Raw genomic sequence first — 20376 nt, forward strand, 5'->3', positions numbered from 1 at the left:
CTTTCTCTCTTGTCCTCTCCCCAGGTACCAGCACGGCTGCCTACAGCTCCAAGTGCTCCAGAGCCCAGGAGGCCTGGAGGGATGCTTTCTGCTGGGGTTTTAAAAAGAGGTGAGTGGATTTAATGTTTTCTATACAGAGACAGAAAAACTGACCAAGCATCTTCCTCCTGAGACCCCACTGCTTGGCACCAGCATAAGAGAGAAGCCCGGCAGTGGTTGCTGTCTGACATTTCAGCAGCCGAAACGTCAGCCACTGCATTTGATGGAAAGCAATAACCTATGAATTCTGGACGTCTGTGCATTTCAGCTAGGTCTCATCCATCCTGCTGCACTCATTGCTTTCTTGCCTCAAAGGGGAAACGTGAAGCTATCAAAGAGGCAGTTCATGGAGAAGCTCCAAGGGCTACGGAAGAGAGAGCATGGTATTCTCAGATGTCAAACTCCCGTCCATCCAGGCATCCTGCTGCCCTTGGAGAGTGCCCCTTTCCTTCCCGCACCTCGCTCTAGAGAGGGAGAGGGAGAAAGGCACATGTCCTAAGGACTTCTGAGAGCTGCTTTCTGAATTTTGAGCACCAAAGAACATGTTAGGGCGTTATGGGAGGTAGGATGGATGTTACAACTAGAGCCTGCGAAAATGGAAAAGAAATGGTTAACTCTAAATAAATTGTTAATTCTAAATTAATTTTTAATTCTCCCAGCTCACCTCTATTCTGGATTCTTAGAACATGGTTTGCTCTGGGAGGCTGAAACTTTTTATCTCTTTCCTTGAAAGAGCCCCTAATCAACTCAGACCCGAAAGAGTAAATCATAACTCTCCAACAATTACAGCTTGGTTTGATGCCCTGTTGTGAGAGAGGCACCAGGTATTTGCTATGAAACTGAACATTTATGGTAGGAGAATATTAATAATAAGCACATATGCGTGCCAGCACTATGCTAAGTGCTTTGCACATATTCATGTCAGAAAATTGGAACAGTATCCCTGTATTTAATCTTTACAACCATCATAGGAACTGGGTACCACACTCATCGCTCTCATCTCCTTTGTACACCTGGGGGAAGTAAGGTAGAGAGGGGTTAAGTTACTTGTCCAGGGACCTCCAGATAATAAGTGGCAGAGCTACAATTCAAATCTGGAGTCCATATTCTTAACTTCTATATGATATTGCCTGATGGCTAGAGTCAGTTGTAAAAAACTGGTCTGTATAACCTTGAATATGTTGTTTCTAGGTAAAATACCTTTTATTTTGAGGAAACTAAGTAAAGAAAAATGCTGGAAATATAAGAAGGGTTAGGGAATAGGATGCCAAGATACTCCAAGCCAACATCCCTACCCTAAACAGCATGAGGCTACAGCAGCCAACACCATGAGAAAACTACTACTTTGGTTTCCCACCTCCAGATGTTAATTAACCTTCAGTCCAAACTTCTATGGACAGCTCCACATTTTAGGAGTATAGAGATGTGATGGTTAACTCTGGTCTGGCACAGAGTGGTACATGCTTGTTCTGGAAGATTTTTAGAAGGTTAAAGTGATTCCTTTCACTCAAGCTTCTACAGCACAGCATCATTAAAGCAATAAAATGCATATCACCCCGCAAAGTAGTATACTTACACCTCCAATTGTTCAAACTCAAACACTGCCACTCTCCAAGAATTCAGGGATACATTCGCTAACTCAAAAAGCAACAGCTCAAAACACAGCCCAATCTCACCTGTCTAACCCCACGAGGCCCTTCTATGGGGACTGATGTCTTGAGCAGAGCAGTGGATAAACTAAATAGTTTGATGCTTTCCTGTTGATTATGACGTTGAGCTGTCCTGTCTTCCAAATCTTTGCTGCAAGATCAGTTTTTGCCACTGTGGACTTGCAATATGGGTGTTAGCCTCAGCACGTCCTCTTACCTGATCTTGGACCATTGCTCCACCAAAAGCCCAGATGGCAGCGAACACAAAATAAAGCTCATAGGTTTCCTTGGGGCAGTCTGCAGGGATGTCCTCTTCAGTCAGCAGACACTCGAGAAGGTGGCACAGCATCTGAACCATGCTCTGCTCTGGGATTGGAATTATCTTCTTAAATCTGCAAAGAGAGACCCAGGTGTGCTCTAAAACACTGGATTTTCCATCCTAGAGGTTGCTGGATAGCTATGGAACCTAACTGGTTTCTGTGGACTGATGATTTGTCAAGTTCATGCCGTTTTGCAGCAGCAAAAACTTGAGGATTACAGAGAACCATGTTGCTACTTAAGCCTTTGTTCTCCTCAGCTATTTTTGGATCAGCTTCCTTTGCAAAGAAGTAAGGGTCTGGAGCACTCCTGAGAAGGTTCCTATTCTCATCTTCTTTTCCTCTGACGCCCTCCCCCTCTCCTCTTCCCTTCTCCGAACATTGATGGTCCTCTCTCAGTCCTTGGGGATTGTAGGCAGCTACAACTAAACGACTAAATATCTCAGTTTCACTCCTTTCACAGTTTCTTCAAGTGTCAAAAAGCACCTACAAAGTCAAAGTGGGTGCAGTTCTGAGGTTGGCCCTTCCACTCCTCCAGCTCAGAGGAGTTCCCTCAGTTAAAACACATTGAAAATATTTTCTTTGGGGCTAGAGTCTTCTCTGGGGGGCAGAGTAGGCGGGGACAGATGGTTATTTTATACAATCATTATTTGCTGATGGAGTTCCTCTTCCAAAAATATACCTCTGTGAGTTTGTCCTGCCCTGGCTTTTCTAGTTTTAATCTTGGCTTTGGAGGTCTTGACTGAAAAGCAGATATCAAGAGACGCACAAAGGTGAATCTATGCCCAAGGGAGCAGGAGCATGTGTGTGCATGCACGTGTGCATACACGCACACACACACACACACCCTTGGGCACTCTCATCCCACCACCCATGCACACATAGTACACCACGTACCCACACACTAACCCCCTCCTGTACACCTGCCCACGTTGCCACCTCCCATGGGAAGATGAGCTCACAGGCTGCACAGAGGCAGAGTCCATTGTGATAAGATGAGTAACACCATCAACTGACACCTTAAAAGTCGTTTACCAGCATTGGGCCTCAGGGTTTGATAGCATCCCATTCTCTTCAGTGTTTTGTGTTCGCCCTTGTTTTTAAACTAGTTGCAATCCTCACAACAATGCTTTGAAGTGGTCTAATAATCTAGGCATTACATCCATGAGTAATGAGAAAACAGAGAACTTGATAGGCTTTCCTTCATTTCTTCGACACATCTTTGTAACAGAATGCTAAAATGGAACTATCTCAGGCTCAGTTCTGGATGAGGTGCCAAGACAATAGGGGCTGACTACTCTGACAATTCCAAACTGAGATTCCAGACAACCAAGGAGAGACTTGCAAAGGGTTTTGCAGCCCCGGCCTCTGGTCCTCTCAAGGCTATAGAGGATCAAAGTGGGAGATGCTGGAAGGGCTAGAAATTAGCATACAGAATTTTGGGGAGAGCTCTTAGCATGCAATGAGTGCTCCCTCTCCCATAGGGAAGGCAGGTGCTTGCCCCAACTAGAGAGCCAGAGAAAGGGGCTTCAATAGGACTACTCTGAGCTGGCAGAGGACCCGCGCCTGGCAAACCCTGCACAGACTTGCTGATCTCACAGTGGAGTGTAGAGAGGTGGCTTGCTGGAGCAGCCTGTGCTTCAGTTTGTCAAAGTAAAGGAGGGATGAGTGTTTCCTGGAATCCAGATGTGGGCTGTGAGCATGTGGGGTTATTTTAGATGCTGGCTAAGGGGGCACCTGGATGGGTTTGCATGAGTTGTCCATGACTGGCTGATGGAGAGACATTTACTTGCTTCAAGGAAAGGCCTGTGGGATATTTCCAGTGATGGCGAGGGGTCCAAGGAACCGATGAAAGCTGCCTAACAGAAAGAGGCAGATTTCAAATCTGCCACAGTTAGGGTCTCTGAGGCCACGCCCACTGCAGTCATCAAGACTTTTCCTGACCCTTACTCTCTTCTCTCTGTCCCTCGTCAACCCTGAAGGGTCAGAAGCTACAGCTGGTTAGAGAGCTACTGGTAGAGTAAGGAGAGAAGTCAAGGACACTTCCTTTCCCCACTGCCCCTGGAGAGTGGGAAGCAGGCCTGAGCTGGGCCGGCAGGTGGAGAAGCTTTCATTTTAAATAGAGTTTGTTTTTTAAAATTTTCATATGTGTTTTTAAAAATTTTATGTGTGACTGTGTGACTAGAAGTGATCCGATGCCTTTTTATTACTGAAGAATGTCATAAAAGTCACGGATGGTGACCTAGATTTCATCCAGGGGCAGGAGGAGAACTGGACACATTAAATGGTTTTGAAGGAACAGTGGGAGACAAAATAAAAGTGCTTTATAATCGCCCCTTCTGAGGCCTGCTCGTTCAATGTAAAAATTACTATGTCGGCATCACACAGCTTCGTAGCAACAGGGCCACATAGAGCCGGCATGACAAGGCCATGATGAATAAAAAAGAAGTAAGACTTCGATGTAAGAGCCTTGTTACTAAGCAGCTGGGACACTGAGGGAGCATCATGGAACCTTAGCTCCCTGATCTACAGGATGGTTAGCTGTCTTAGGAATGTTGTGAGAATTAAATGAAATAACACCCAGAGCGGGTGCCATAAATTACAACTATTTTTTTTTCTTGATAACCATAGGGTTCAGAGATTAGGGGGAAGAGTTGTCTCTGGATAGGCTTAATACAGAGTCTTCAAAGCTTGTTTCAAAGGCTTGTGCATGCACATGAGCGCACGCAGGTACACACAAACACACTCACATACTCACACACAGATAGACAAGAGTTTGGCATCTCTTGTTCTAAATGACCAGAGTGGGAAATGGCCTAACTTTTAGTCAAAGGATATTTTGGACAAGTGTCTCAATAAACCATAAAGAATAGGGCTATACTATTTTCCTAAAACCTTCTCCTCCTGGGGTGTTTTAACTCTTTGTGGCCCTTGCCCATTTGTGACACTAACCACTATTGCCCACATCCAGCTGCTCAATCTCGTTAGATCCCAAGGCTGTAGAGCCCACAGGCCACAAGGGGCTAAAGGCTTTTCAAGGGTTTATGAAAATGTTGAAGTTTGGAAAAATAATTATTGACCCTGAAATATAAAAAGTACAAAATCCAAATTAATAAATATTCAATTAAATATCTAAAAATATACCACTATGTAAACTAGTTGGCTGCAACTCAGGTTTTAGTTATATAAAATTCTTTCTTAACATGGGTGGATTTTGATAGGATGAGGGGCCGGGCATGTGAGAGGAGAGCTCCTGAGGCCCTCCTGCAGCAGGAAGTTCCCCATCGCCTCTGCCTCCATGCTTGCGAGCAATTCTCCATTCTGCGCTTGACAGACCAAAGAATAAGGAGCCAGGGTCATTTTGAGTGACGGACCTAATTTCTGGGAAACATAATCCTCACCCTAACTTGTTGAATCTTTAGGAAGTATGGATTTCTGGGTCATGTGGCCTTCACAGCACCAGCTTCTGATGGTTGAACTGGGCTAAACTACAGGGTTGGGTACCTGATTCATAGACTGATGCATCAAATGGCAAAAAAGAGAACGTAAAACAAAACCAGATTCCAAACACCAGAACCTCTCTCTGCAGACACATATAATATTCTTGCTGTAATAAGTGTCCTTTTGGTTAAGAGCAATTAATCTCTTGTTTATGTGATAAATTATCAGGGCTTGTTGCTTTTACTTTTGCAAACCTATAAGAGGAAAAGTGAACCCTCAGTGTCCAGAGGGGCAGGATGTCAAATGATGCAGTATACACAATCCTGCATTATCTGGGCCATGAACATACACAGCCAGGAACAGGAAGTGGGCCCCACATGTCACTGACAGCTGTCATCTTCCCTTCTAGGTCTGTGGATCTGGCCCATGCATCATTTGTAGGAGGGCTAGCTGCGTGGCCTGCAAACTGAAGGATCTCAGGATTGTTATCTGATATTACAACCTACAGCCTCCTTCCACTACACCCATGTGGCACTGACGAAAGGCACTATATGTCTTCCTCCTCTTCACTCATCTCACTTCTTGCCTGAACTGACAATAGGCATCCCATGGCCATCCTAATGTGTATTCCCCTCTGCCATCTGCCATATCCGGAGGGGAATGCTCTAGGGACATCTGACTTTGGGGACAGGACAGAACATCAGCGGGACATCAGGTGTGAGCCAACAGGCTTTTTCCTGCTGATTTAATTTGTTAACTTCCTTATTTCTTGGCCCACCTGGTTCTGAGTGTGTCTAAGCAGATTGGAAGATACTTGTCAAACAGAATGGTTAGGTTGGCTCTCTCTGTCTGGATTTCCCGCCTGTCAATCCAGCTGCTCACTGGAGGGTTCCATCCCAGGTCTGCTGGGTTGATGTACAGGATCCCTGGGAGCACAGAGAATATTATTTAGTGAAATTTTCCGTAGATGTCAGTATATTTTTCACCCCAGTTATTTTCTCTGTTGAGAAAATGTACAGAAGCCCGGACTTAGAAAGAACGGAGATCTGGCCCAAGTCTGAGAGGGCAAATGGGTTTGCCATTGGGATCAACTCCAGACTGATAACAGCTGATACAAAGCAGTGTTAAAAAGGATCCTAAGGCCAACTCTAGGCTTAGGAGGAAAGAAGGCTGTGATTGATTAGCAATATTTGTCATGGTGCGGAAGTGTGTAGCAGGTTGAAATGTGGCCCCCAAAGGGATACATCCATGTCCTAACCCTGGAACCTGTGAATGTGAGCTTGTTTAGAAAAAGAGTCTCTGCAGATATTATTAAGGTGAGGATCTTGAGGTGAGATCATCCTGGGTTATCTGGGTGGGACATTTACAAGTGTCCTTGTAAGAGACAGAAAAGGAAAGACACACAGAGAAGAAGGCCATGTGAAGATGGACATAGAGATTGGAGTCATGCGCCACAAGCCAAGGCACGCCTAAGCTGGAAGACGCAAGGAAGGATTCTCTCCTAGAACCTTCAGAGAGAGCACAGCTGGGCTGACACCTTGATCAGACATCTGACTTCTAGAACTGTGAGAGAATAAATGTCTGTTGTTTTAAAAGCCACCAAGTTTGTGGTGATTTGTTACAGCAGCCCCACAAAACGAATACAGAGTGAGAGAGACCAGTCTCCTGGCCCGTGGTCACAACCCCAGCACAGATCCTTAAAAGAGAATCTGATATTATGGCAGAGATCAAACATGTTCTCTTTATCCTCTAGTCGCTGCTAATAAATTTGCCCAGTGAAGATAGAGCAAAGTTAAGGTAGAAAGCTGTTATTTTCCACCAGGATGTAGTGAGAAATTGCAATGCTTGGTCATCTTCATTAACCTGGAGGCTAGAACTGGCCTAAACGTAGCCTAATTCGAGGCACTTACGTGCAGAGGACAGTTGTCCAGCTCAGGGGCCATTTCTCTTCCCATTACCATAACATTTCAGAATTAAGAGGATCACATGGCCCTGGCCTTAGAGCACTTGCTCACCCTCGTTGATGTGGATTAAGGCTGAGGATTAGGCCAGAGTTTTGGATGATCGATGTTGACCCCTGTTTGGAACTTCCTTCAGAGCCAGCAACATCCTATGGAACGCTGAAGGCATCTGTTTTTAACTGAGCAGTTTTGTGGTTTTTTCTTTTCGTAGGTCATACCTGCTCTGGAGACAGTTGCCGGTGTGGCCGTGCGCAGGTGGCTGATCTCAAAGAGGAGCCTCATTGTGGGATTCAGAGGGATCCTCTCGTTGCTCGCCAGAGTCAGCACCTGGAGACAACAGAGAGGGACATGCCAGGAAGGGCGGAGTTAGGACACACGGCCAGCTGGGGGAGATTTAGCTGATTACTTCTGGTAGGGATTATGGATGATTATTTTCTTACTTGTAATTGTAAGTATTTTCTAAATGTGCAACAATCCTCTCTCTCCCCTCTCATGCCTCCTCGCTCCCCATCCCTGTATGTGTGTGTATTGAATTGGGAAACAAATTATCTAAAAAGTTTAAATTGATATCAATGATTCAAATAAACTAGGCCATATTGGAATAATAAGATTATTCAAGGAAAAAAGCGTAGGCTTCATATTACTACTGTTTCTTTTAAAGTAGTCCCTCTGGGAGAGCATACGTTTATTGTAACGATCCTGTAAATGTTGAAATCATCATAAGACTTCTAATCTGGATGTGCTTTCTGAACAAGTTTAGGAGCAGCGACCAGCTTCACAGCCACTTTATCGGCATTCATTTAGTTTTCATTGTTTATGAAAAATAATATACTCTCAATGGATAAAGATTTGCCACCATTCAGGATGTCTGATAGGCTCAGACTATTTCTGATCTTCAATTTCCTTATTTATAAAAAAAGAAAAAAATAAAGAAAAAAGATTTGAATAGATCATTTAAGATTCCTTTCATCTCTAAATATTACATTAATCTACGTGCAGAAGATTCTGAAGGAAATTACGACAATGCTAAAAACGGTGTGAGTAATGGCAGTGCCATTGAAGTAAGTGAAAGTTGCTCATTCTGATGAATCTGAGATGTCTGTCAAAGACAAAGGTAATAAAATGCAATTAGGATCTTGAAGAGATATATGCACCCCCATGTTCATTGGAGCATTATTTACAATAGCCAAGACATGGAAACAACCTAAGTGTCTGTCAATGGATGAATGGATAAAGAAAATGTGGTGTGTATGTCCAACAGAATATTATTTAGCCATAAAAAAGAAGGAAATCCTACCATTTCCAACAGCACGGATTGACTTGGAGAGCATTACGTTAAGTGAAATAAGCCAGACAGAGAAAGAAAAATACTGTATGATCTCACTTATATGTGGAATCTAAAAAAACTAAACTCATAGAAACAGAGCGGATTGGTGGTTGTCAGGGATGGGGGGTGGGGAGGGTGGAGGAAATGGGTGAACGTGGTCAAAGGGTACAAACTTACACTTATAAGATGAATTATTCTGGGGAGCTAATGTACAGCATGGTAACTATAGTTAACAATACTATATTGTATACTTGAAAGGTGCTAAGAGAGTAGATCTTAAAAGTTCTCACCACACACACAAAAAGGTAATTATGTGGGGTGATGGAGGTGCTAACTAACCTTATTGTGGTAATAATTTCACAATATACATGTATTTCAAATCACCACGTTGTACACCTTAAACTTACACAATGTTATATGTCAATTATAGCTCAATAAAGCTGGAAAAAATTTAAGAAATAAAGACATCGGTAACAATTCCTTACTCGGGGCCAGCTCTTGTGTGGAGTTGAGATTTCCAAACGCTCCTGCCATGCTGGGGGACTGGTTTCATAGACGATTAGGGATGATGTAGGGATTTCCCTTCCCACTTGATACCTTGTTATCATCCATGACAGTGTTCAGAGACTCAATCCACATTGGATCTATGTCGCCATCCAGTAAAATCCACTTGGGCCCATCATGGGTGATGTTGGCAAGCTCCCGCATGATGGAAGAGAACAATCCTAAAAGGAACCACGGTATCTTATTTTCCACTTCACCATCAATCTTCTTTCTCTTAACACAGCCTTTCTCTATTAGCTACAGCACTCAGAAGGAGGTGTAAATAGAAAAGGCAGGTCAGAACTGGCTTTGTATCCAACTCTACCAAAAATCTGACAACGTTCAAGTTGCCACTCTCTCTGTGCTTCAGTCTGAATTTTTGTAAGAATGACAGCAGCAAAATAACAACAAAACCTAATAGTACTAGCTTTTTAAGTGACAAGGGACCCAGTGGATCATCTCAACAGGCAACTGTGACATGATGAAATTATATAAAACCTTTTTAGGTAAGGTTTTCATCCTTTGTAACTGCAGCGCAGGCAAATCTTGTCAAACGCAGGCTTTGAGAGAAGGCCTGATGTGATTCTAAGAAATTCACATCTTAGTTTGGATAGCATTGATTTTTATGATATTAAGCTTTCCCAATCAATAATATGCCATGTATTTTCATTTATTCAAATAATGTTTTCTGTTCCTTAATGAATTTTTGCAGCGTTTTCAATGTATTTCTTTGGCTAAATGTATTCCTAAACATTTCATAGTTTTTGTTGCTATTGTGAATGGGATTTTTTTTTTCTGTATTTCCATATTTAGCTGTCTACTGCTAGTATAGAGAAAAGCTATCAAATTTTGTGTTTATTTTATACTTAGTTACATTTAATAAATTTTCTTATTAATTCTAGTGATTTTTCAATAATGTCTCGAGTTTTCTAGGTATAAAGCTGTATAATCAGCAAAATAATAATTTTTCTCCTTTTCTCCAATTTATACCATGTATTCCATTTTCTTGTTTTACTGCATCTTCTAGAATCCTACCAAACAATGCTGAATAATAATGTTGATAATAGATCTCCCTGACTTATTCCTGATTTTAATGGAAATGGTTTTAGTTGCTCATCACTCAGAGTGATTTCTTTTTCCCTTTGGGAGGTAAAGAGTATTTATTATATTTAAGGGATTTTCTTCTATTCCTATTTTACTTAGAATTTTTTTTATTAGGATTGGCAACTGAGTTTTTAGCATCTATCCATTTTTCATTCATCAAATGATTTTCTCTTTTAATTTGTTAATGCTTTAGGTTAATACTTAAAAAGTAATTGATCTATCCTTACATTCCTGGAGTAGTTTCTACTTGGTCAAAGTGTATTATTCTTTTGAGACACTGTTGGATTTTATTTACTGATATTTTATTCAGAATTTCTGCATCTATACTAATAAGTGACATTGGGCTATTGTTTTTGGTTCTATATAGAGGTTGATATCAAGATTATTCTGGCTTCATAAAATTATTTGAGGAGTGTCCTTTTTTATTTTTTTGGATTTATCTTTTTTTTGTTCTCCTACTATTTTTATATTTTCCTTTTCATTAGTTTACTCCTTTTCTACTTATTGAGTAAATTTTGTTAATATTATATTTTGCTAGAGGATCATCTATTTCTTCTAGTTTTTCAAATATGTGTCATCTAATTAAATGTTCTCTTCTATTTTAATCTTGTCTATATCTACTGTTATATATTCTTTCTAATTCCTAATCTTATATACTTTTATTCTTTTTATCCTCACAAAGTACTTATTGGTCTTTACAAAGAGAATATTTATATTTATTTATCCTTCCTATGATTTTTTTTTGCTCCTTCCCACTAATTTCAGCTTTTATCTTTATTAGTTTCTTCTTCCCAATTTTCTTCAGGTTTGGTTTATTACTCTAATTTCTTAGGAGGGATACTGACTTCCTTTATTTCTAGCCTACTTCTGTAATAAAGAGAGTTTAGAGTTTTTCCTTATTGACTTTAGATGTGTCCCATAGGTTTTTGTATGAAGTGTTCTTCTTTATATTGCTTCCTAGAGGGGTTGGAATTTAATTTTTTCTTTAATCCAGAGTTAAGTGAGCACTTCTTGATTTGCAAATGTAAAATTATTTTTGGTCATTTTCTTACTATTTGTTTTTAATTCTATTGCATTATTATCAGAGAATGTGGCCTGTAATTGATACTTTTGAATTTGTTATGGCTTCTTCTGTAGCCAGCTAAATTTTTATTTATTTTTTATTTTATTGTAGTAACATTGGTTTATAACATTATATAAATTTCAGGAGTACATCATTACATTTCAATTTCTGCATAGGTTACATCATGTTCACCACCCAAAGACTAATTAGGGTCCATCACCAGCCATATGTGCCTAATCACCCCTTTCACCCTCCTCCCTCCCCCCTTCCCCTCTGGTAACCACCAATCCGATCTCTGTGTCTATGTGATTTTTTGTTGTTGTTTTTATCTTCTACTTATGAGTGAGATCATATGGTATTCGACTTTCTCCCTCTGACTTGTTTTGCTTAGCATAATACCCTCAAGGTCCATCCATGTTGTCACAAATGGCTGGATTTCATCATTTCTTATGGCTGTGTGGTATTCCATTGTGTATATATACCACCTCTTCTTTATCCTTTCATCCCTTTATGGGCACCTAGGTTGCTTCCAAGTCTTGGCTATTGTGAATAATGCTGCAATGAACACAGGGGTGCGTGTATCTTTAGGAATTTGTGTTTTCATGTTCTTTGGATAAATACGCAGTAGTGGAATAGCTGGATAGTATGGTAGTTCTATTCTTCATTTTTTGAGGAATCTCCATACTGTTTTCCATGGTGGCTGCACCAGTTTAATTTTTGGAAATGTCCCATGAACCAACCAAGAAAGGAATATTTTGTATTTATAAGATGCAAAGTTCTATAATATGTGTTATATTGAGTTTGATGATATGTTTCCCGGTTCCTCTATATCTGTACTTATTTTTCTGACTACTGGACCTGTCTAATTTTGAAAAAGGTATATTATTATAATCCACTATATTTCTGTTTTTATCAAGTACTTCTAAAATATTTTAAAAGGCTATATTCCAGGGCTGGCCCCGTGGCTTAGCGGTTAAGTGCGTGCCCTCCGCTGCTGGTGGCCCGGGTTTGGATCCTGGGCGTGCACCGAGGCACCGCTTCTCCGGCCATGCTGAGGCTGTGTCCCACATACAGCAACTAGAAGGATGTGCAGCTATGACATACAACTATCTACTGGGGCTTTGGGGGGAAAAAAATAAATAAGTAAAATCTTTAAAAAAAAAGGCTATATTCCATTTACTTGGAAGTTCTCGTGTTTAGTGAATACAGATTTAGGATTATTATATCTTCTTTGTCAGTTTCTCCAAATTTAGTGTATATATTTAATAAAACATTCAAATTCCAACAGAGTTTCAAGTTTTAATTATATTATGTGAACTTAAATTTAATATGGAATAAGAAGTGCTTGAGACTAGCCAAGAAAATTACAAAACAATATTGAGGAGGGACTTACCTCATCAGATATTAAAATATGTTATAAAATGATTGTAATCAAGGGGCTGGCCCCATGGCTTAGCAGTTAAATGCTCGCGCTCCGCTACTGGCGGCCCGGGGTTCAGATCCCCGGCGCGCACCGACGCACTGCTTCTCCGGCCATGCTGAGGCCGCGTCCCACATACAGCAACTAGAAGGATGTGCAGCTATGACATGCAACTATCTACTGGGGCTTTGGGGGAAAAAAAAGGAGGAGGATTGGCAATAGATGTTAGCTCAGAGCCGGTATTCCTCAGCAAAAAAAGGAGGATTAGCATGGATGTTAGCTCAGGGCTGATCTTCCTCATAAAAAAAATAAATAAATAAATAAAAATGATTGTAGTCAAAATAAAGTGACATTAGTATAGGATTAGATAACTAGAACAGAATAGAAAACCCAGAATCAGATCTCGGTATATGTGACAAGCTGGTGTTTAAATCAAAGACTTAACAAATAGTGCTGGCACATTCAGTTATCCATGTAGAAGGAAATAAAGTTGATTCTCTGCCTTACCTCATACTAAGCCCAAAAATAAATTTCAGATGGATAAAAAATTTATCGTGGCATGGAAAATATGCCATGAAGTGTCTATGACAAATGGTAGCCAGGGAAAAATAGCGATGCATACAACAGATAAAGAGTTAATACCTTTGGTATATAAAGAACTCTTACAAACTGTTAAGAAAATAATAAGGGGAAGTAAAATCACAAAAGAGCCAATTACGAAGACCAAGAAGAAGGAAAAGATGCTAAGCCTCATTAATAGCGAAATAAAAAGCAGAGAGGCTGCTCGTTAAATCCCCTTGTTCTAGGCCTCTGATGAAGGCCCTTAAATTAGAGGAATCCAGGCAGTTTGACCCTGATGTAATCAGCCATTGAAACATTAGGAGCTGAGATTTCCTCGCTTCAAAAGCCACAGAGGTTTTAGAAAGAAGTCCTATCAGCTCATAGAGAGTTTTCTCTATTTTCTTTTCTGATCTCTCCCAGTGACAGGAGACCCTTTCCAACATGCACCTGTGATTTTTAAATCTTTGAAGGTGACTCTGAGGTCTGCACCTAGTGAACACGGGTTTGGGACCCTTGGAATCGCTGTGGAAGGAACCATGGTTCTAGGGCCCTCCTGAGATGAATGATGTCTTCAGCATCACGGGGCCTGGCCCCAGAACCGTCTTGTGTAGCAGCTTCCCCATCACTCCTGGAGCAGTGCTCACAGGGAGTGGTGCCCTTCGTGGAATGCTAGACTGCACCGTTCCTTTGGGAATGAGCCGTGCGCTTCCCTACCCCACCTATGCCTTAAACCCACTGCCAGGCAGTGTAGAGATGCCACGGCTTGTGTTCCAGAACCACTAAACTACAGATGAATGCCTGCGTGGCTCTATCCTCATTAAGTGCCCTCTCTCAAGGGGCAGCTGGAAGAGGTCTCCAAGAAAAGAACACCTGAAGGGCTGAGGTTCCCTTCCAAGCCAAAATTGGTTTCTTCCTTTCTTTGATTCTTTTCACCATCTTCTCCCATCCCAAACAAATCAATCCAGTGTTCTCTCCTCTGCAGTTCACCCCACTAAATTCAAGCCTGCCCAAGGGGCTCTGAGAATAGTGGGACATCCTGGGAGTATCCCACTCTCACCGTCCTTCCATTCTCTGGTGGCTGGATTGATGATGCCAAAGAGCTCATCGTTTGTGACTGCTTTGGGATTGAGGTCAGTCCAGATGGGGCGGCGTTTCATGATCTGATAGGTCCTGTGCAGGGACCTCAGCACCTGCGACTTGCCGGTACCAGCGCTGCCCACCACGAACACGGAGTGCCGCACCGCCAGAAGCTCCTCCAGCTGGGCCACCTGGGGAGATGCAAAATTCAGCGGAGAGACCAACCTGTCACTCACTGACATCCCAACTGCTCTTCTGTGAGCCAGGCTGGTGTCTGAAGTGAGACAACGGAGGAAGGGTTATTCATCTCTAGATATGAGGGGTCCTAAAAGTAGGGGAAACATGATTTGTTTATTCACTTATTCATCATTCAATCATATAATTATTAGTCACCAACTAAATGCTAGAGAGTATACCAGTTGAGGGAGACTCAGAGATGACTCTTCTGCCCTCCATGATCTCATAGTCTGATGGAGAAGCAAGTCATGTTGACAAATTATTATAATGTAAGGTGATAAGTGCTATAGTCGAGGTATTTATAAAGTGCTATGAGAAGAGAGAGGAGGGCACAATTGATTTTGTACAGATAAAGGGAGCAAGAAAGGCTTCACAAAGGAGCAGGCATTTGAACTGGGCCTTCAGGGATGAGTAGGAGTTTGCTTAGAAGAGGAACAGGAGGATATTCCAGGCAGAGGTAACAGCAAAAAACAGGCTTGTGGTGTGACAGAGTATGATGTGATTGGCCAGATGGTTTGATGAAGCCAGAGTCAAGGAGTCCCCTGGGGACAATGATAGCATTGAAGGTCTCATCACTCTTGTTCTAGCTTGCCTCCAGGCTCACGTTTTCACTCTGTTGTAGGAGTACATTTACTGCAATGAAAATCTGATCATGTCACTGCCATCACTCTGTCCCTTCATTGGTTCTCCACAGCTTTGGTGATGAACTCCCAAATCCTTAGACTGGCTTACAAGACCCTTTTTCAGTCTGACCCATACCAGCCTCCAGTCTTATCTCTCATCCCCCGACATGCACATTCCAGGTGGACAATTATTTGGAGTTCTTCAATGATGCTCTTTCTTGTGTCTGTGCCTTTCAACATACTGTGCCTTGTGTGCAGAAGGTATTCTTTCTCCTCCCTTCCTTGGCCAGCCCCTGCACATCTCTTAAGCTGGGGCAGGTGCCCCATACCTATATCCTACATCCTAGTACTTATCAATATGGCAATGGTCACTTTTCTGTCTTCCTATTAGATTATCAGCTCTTGAAGGCAGGCAGGACTGGGCTTCTTATCAGTCTATTTCCAGTGTCTAGCAGGGAATCTGGCACATACCAAGTGCTGAAAAAATATTTGCTGAAAATATGAAGGATGACTGGAAAGATTGGATGGGCCCTATCATGAAAGGTCTTGTATGTCATGAGCTAAAACATTCGAACTTTATTATGGATCAAGTCTCTTCATATTTTGCACTATCAGATCCTTGATAGCAGCAGGAAGTGAATTGAAGAGGAAATGTGCTGAAATATTGACAGTGTAGTGGGACAATGGAAGGTTTTTTTCCCCATACATTATATTTATTCTACATTTTAAAAAGTGATAAATAATAACTCCTATACTTTTTAAAATTTAAGTGACACAGATATTAAAAAGAATTCTAGACTCATACAACCACGGAACCAGAAGGAGAGTGGTACTGCTAAGCTCAGTATGAAGGTAGCAGATAAATGGCTGTTTGGGGAGCAACATGATTAGCTTCCATTCTGGCAGGGTAAATTATTGAGATATTAATTTGAGTTTTGTTTTCCATAGCATCAATATTTTTCTCTTCTCTATCGCAAGCCATTGCTGTTCCTCCGATTCAGAATCCAAAAGCACCCAGAGGCGAGTCTCACTCCTGGCTCTTGTTTTTCTCCTTCCGGGCCTTAATGCAGGATGTTCCCAGATAAGGATGAGGAGAGTGGTCGGGAAGGGTCTCTGAGGGGCTGACATCTAAGCTAATACATGAATGAAAAAGAATCAGCCCTGTGAGGACCAGCAGGCAGAGCATGCCAGCTAGAGTGACAGTGAGAGCAGCAGCAAGCTTGGAGGGCTCGAAGAACAGGAAAGAGGAAAGGAGACTGCCATCAAATGAGATAAAAAAGGTAAGCGGGAGTCTGATATGCAGGAATTGGTAGTTGGAATTTGATTCTAAGTACAAGAGGAAGCTTTTGGAGGATGTTAAGTGTGCAATTGACCTGAGGTCATTGCATTAAAAAAATGGAGGAAGAGGAGGGCCTGGGAGAGGTGGTGGTGCTCTGGCCATTGAATGGAGACTGTATTATATTCCTAGATTTTTGTGTGTGTGTGTGTGAACAACTGATTCCCCGATACTGGAAAGACTTAAAATTGCTTTCTAGTTCAATCAACTCCTTTTTGTTTGTTTCAACAGCTTTATGGACATATAATTTACACACCATAAAATTCACCTTTTTAAAGTGTACAATCCAATGGTTTTTAGCATATTCACAGAACTGTACAGCCATCACCACTGTCCACTTTTAGAACATTTCATCACCCCAAAATGAAAATCGTACCCATTAGCAGTTACTCCCCCTCCCCTGACCCCTACTTCAGCCTATGTAACCCCTGATATACATTCTGCCTCTACGGATTTGCCTATTTTGGACATTTCACATAAATAGATTCATGAAATATGTGGTATCTTGTGACTGGCTTTTTTCACTTATGACGTTTTCAAGGCTCATCCATGCTGTAACATGTACCAATACTTCATTCCTCTTTATGGCTGGAAAAAATTCCATTGTATAGGTATACCACATTTGTTTATCCATTTATCAACTGACGAATGGGTTATTTCTACTCTCTGACTGTCATGAATCCATCAACTTTTCACAGTATCTTTTGTAAGATAAATATATAAACATCCCTATCCTTCTATCTTTCCTTCTTCTCTCCATCTCCTATCTTCTTTCAGATACATTACATTTTACATTGCCATGTTTAATAATATTTATTTTCTGTTCTATACTTATATTTAGACATTTTATATTTTCCATGATTCTAAGACTTGAGACCAATAGTGGCTTACATTTTTATGATTGTAGACATTTTTCACTACAGAAGAAAGTAGTCACCTGGAATATATTGTGTTCTCATTGGGCCTGGTGTCATGACTTGACAGAGGAGGTTCTAAGCATCAATCCAAGGTCAAATGGACACCCTTTTCTTACTCTCCATAACTGATCAATATCAGGTCATAGCTACTTAAAAAAAAATTTAGACCATGACTTTTTTCTCTTGATGTTTTTAATTGCTCTCTTTTCTCTTTGTTAAAAGACATATGCCGTAGTTCCCATAACATAGAAGTTGAATAAAACATATAAGAACTTTCATCTTGTGAGTCTATTCTTGCTTTGAATATATCCATTTTCGAAGTCCTTTTTCTTGGAGACCACAGACTTCCTGCTCTAATTTGGATTGACTGCTTTCTAGGTCTATTGACACTTGTCATTCCAGGATCCCTTTTTTGATTCCTGATTTTTTGAATCTCATGACATTTTTATTGTTTTCCATCCTTATTTTGCTGCAGTATGTCCTTAAGTAACTTATTCCAAAAGGTTGCATACAAAGTAAAACTTATGGATCTTTGAAAATATCCTGAATGATAATTTGGTTGGTATAGAATTCTAGTCCTGAAATAATTTCCCCTCAGGACCTTGAAGGAATGTTTCCTTGTCCTCTAGGATCTGATATTGCTGATGAGAGGTTCAGATGTCATCCTGAATTTCATTCCTTCCCTGGGTCACCTGTACTACCACATCACTCCATCACCTAACCAAGAAACTTTAATTTTTTTCTCTTGACCCTTGACTTCTGAAATTATGTATGATGTGTCTTTGTATAAGCCCATTTAAATCCACTCTGTTTAGTACTGACTGAGCCCATCCAATCTGGACACATGTCTCTCCAGCTCTAGCAAGCTCTCTCTGTTCTTTCTTTCTAAAATTCCCATTGGTAACATGCTGCATAACCTAGATTGATCCTCTACGTGTCATCTCGCCTCTTGTACTTTCTATCCCTTTGCGTGTGTGTGTATAGTATACATGTTATATTTTATTATACACATACGCTTACATATACACATGTATAGTTTCATCCTAGAAGATTTCCTTGACTTTATTTTCCAATCCTCTCACTGAATTTTTTGTGTCGTCAATGATACAATTTTATATTTCAAAAGGTTTTTTACAATTCTCTTTTTTTTAATAGCATCTCATTCTTGTTTTATGGATATCATTTTCTTAATTTTCTTCAAGGATGTTAATTAGAACTTTCAAAATGTTCTCTTCCTTATTTCCACTGGAATCAGTTACTCTGCGTGTGTGTGTGTGTGTGTCTGTCTGTCAATCTGTCTTTATCTCTAGTGTTGTTGGTTTTCTCCAGTATCTGTGAGCCTCAAGTTTAAATGTAGAGCTGCACTGTGTTTCCTAGGAGGCCGGGATGGGTGTCGTCTGCTGCTGGATGTGCAGGTCTCTTTCCGGGGTGGGAGGACTGAGAGGGAGCTCTGTGCACACAGTCGGATCTCCGCCTTTGTCTTTGTCCTTTCTCTTGTGGGTGAGCAAGCAGGTGGTTGGCCTTCAGGCCAAGGGACCCCAAAAGCCTTTAAAGCCTTTAAGGGCTTTGAGGAGGGGGGCATCAATACCCTAAGTGCAGTCATAGTTTTCCCCATAGATGTTATTAAATTCCCTTAGACTTTTCTTTTGGGCTGCATGCTAAGCGCCTGGCTGCACATGATCTGCATTCTTGGGAATTGGGGACTAGAAGGAGGAGGTGGGAGAAGAGTGTGGGGAGCCGAGTGGCAAAATTATAGGGTAAACAGACTTAATGATCTCCTCTCTGGCTGTTTCCAGTTCTCGTTCTCATCCCCGCTGTCCTTAACTACCAATTCCAAGCCCAGAGCTTCTCCAGGGTTCTGCTTGGCAGGCTGGCCGCCTCCTGGCCCCTCTTCCCCTGAAGCCCTTTCTATGTGTATTCTGGCCCACAGGCCCCCTGCTCTGCCTGAGCTGTCCACTCGCTTTCATCCTCTTTCCATCTTTCCAGAAATCTATTGTAATATCCCCTTCCCAGTTTCTACACTTCTATGGGTTTATTCATTTTTCTTAAAAATGTAAATTTATATTACCAATTGTGAGGGATCTCAGGATGCCATCTCAAACCAGAGCCCCACTAGGGTGTTTTGATTAATTAACTTTCAGAAGTTTAAGTGGACAGTGCAAATGAAAAGTGGGCAGAAAACATCATCTGTTCCACGAGCCATTAATAGAGAGCATCTTTTTCATCAGAGGAGCAGAAAGCAGTTATGAAAAAGAAAGGAAGAAAAAGAAGAAAAAAAGAAGAATGTGGGCCAACTGACAAACAAATAGAAAGGAAGAGAAAGATTCTGAGTAGGGAAGAAATGCAGAAGATGGGGAAGGAGGGTCATATTGCCTCAGCAGACTCCCGGAGTCTGGAAAGACGTGGACTCTGGGTTCTAGGACATCAGCCCCAGTGTACTGCATCTTAGGAGCCTCATCGGATTTAACTCATCTCTGAGGTTGCGGCGCCTCTTAGGATCAGACTCTTCAAGAGAAAACTCCTCCATCTGGCATTCAAGGTCCTCTACATCATGGTCCCGTATTATCATTTCAGGCCTATTGCCCACTACCCCCCACCCCCAACTCCAATACCTTTTCCTTTAGCAACACTGAACTCGGTGCTGCTGCTTTACAATCTCTATGTCTCCCCATCTACCCTTTTGCTGACCCTTTGTCTCTACCCTGAAGGCCATCCTGCCCATTTCTACCTTTAAAAAGTCTATCCACTGAACTTGGGAGGA

General features: G+C 41.5%; 1 protein-coding gene across 1 annotated transcript in view; it reads right to left on the reverse strand.

Annotated features, from left to right (window-relative positions):
- Positions 1–20376, reverse strand: part of DNAH9 (dynein axonemal heavy chain 9) — a 305906-nt gene that overhangs the window by 163163 nt on the left and 122367 nt on the right. Inside the window, exons 32-36 of the mRNA XM_058559699.1 lie at positions 14483–14693; positions 9332–9459; positions 7626–7734; positions 6225–6372; positions 1906–2080 (exon numbers count right to left, since the gene is read on the reverse strand). Of these exons, the coding sequence (XP_058415682.1) occupies positions 1906–2080; positions 6225–6372; positions 7626–7734; positions 9332–9459; positions 14483–14693 (771 nt within the window). The remainder of the gene's footprint in view (positions 1–1905; positions 2081–6224; positions 6373–7625; positions 7735–9331; positions 9460–14482; positions 14694–20376) is intronic.

The sequence above is a fragment of the Diceros bicornis genome, chromosome 18 (assembly GCF_020826845.1).
Source record: "Diceros bicornis minor isolate mBicDic1 chromosome 18, mDicBic1.mat.cur, whole genome shotgun sequence".
NCBI classification, from domain to species: domain Eukaryota; kingdom Metazoa; phylum Chordata; class Mammalia; order Perissodactyla; family Rhinocerotidae; genus Diceros; species Diceros bicornis.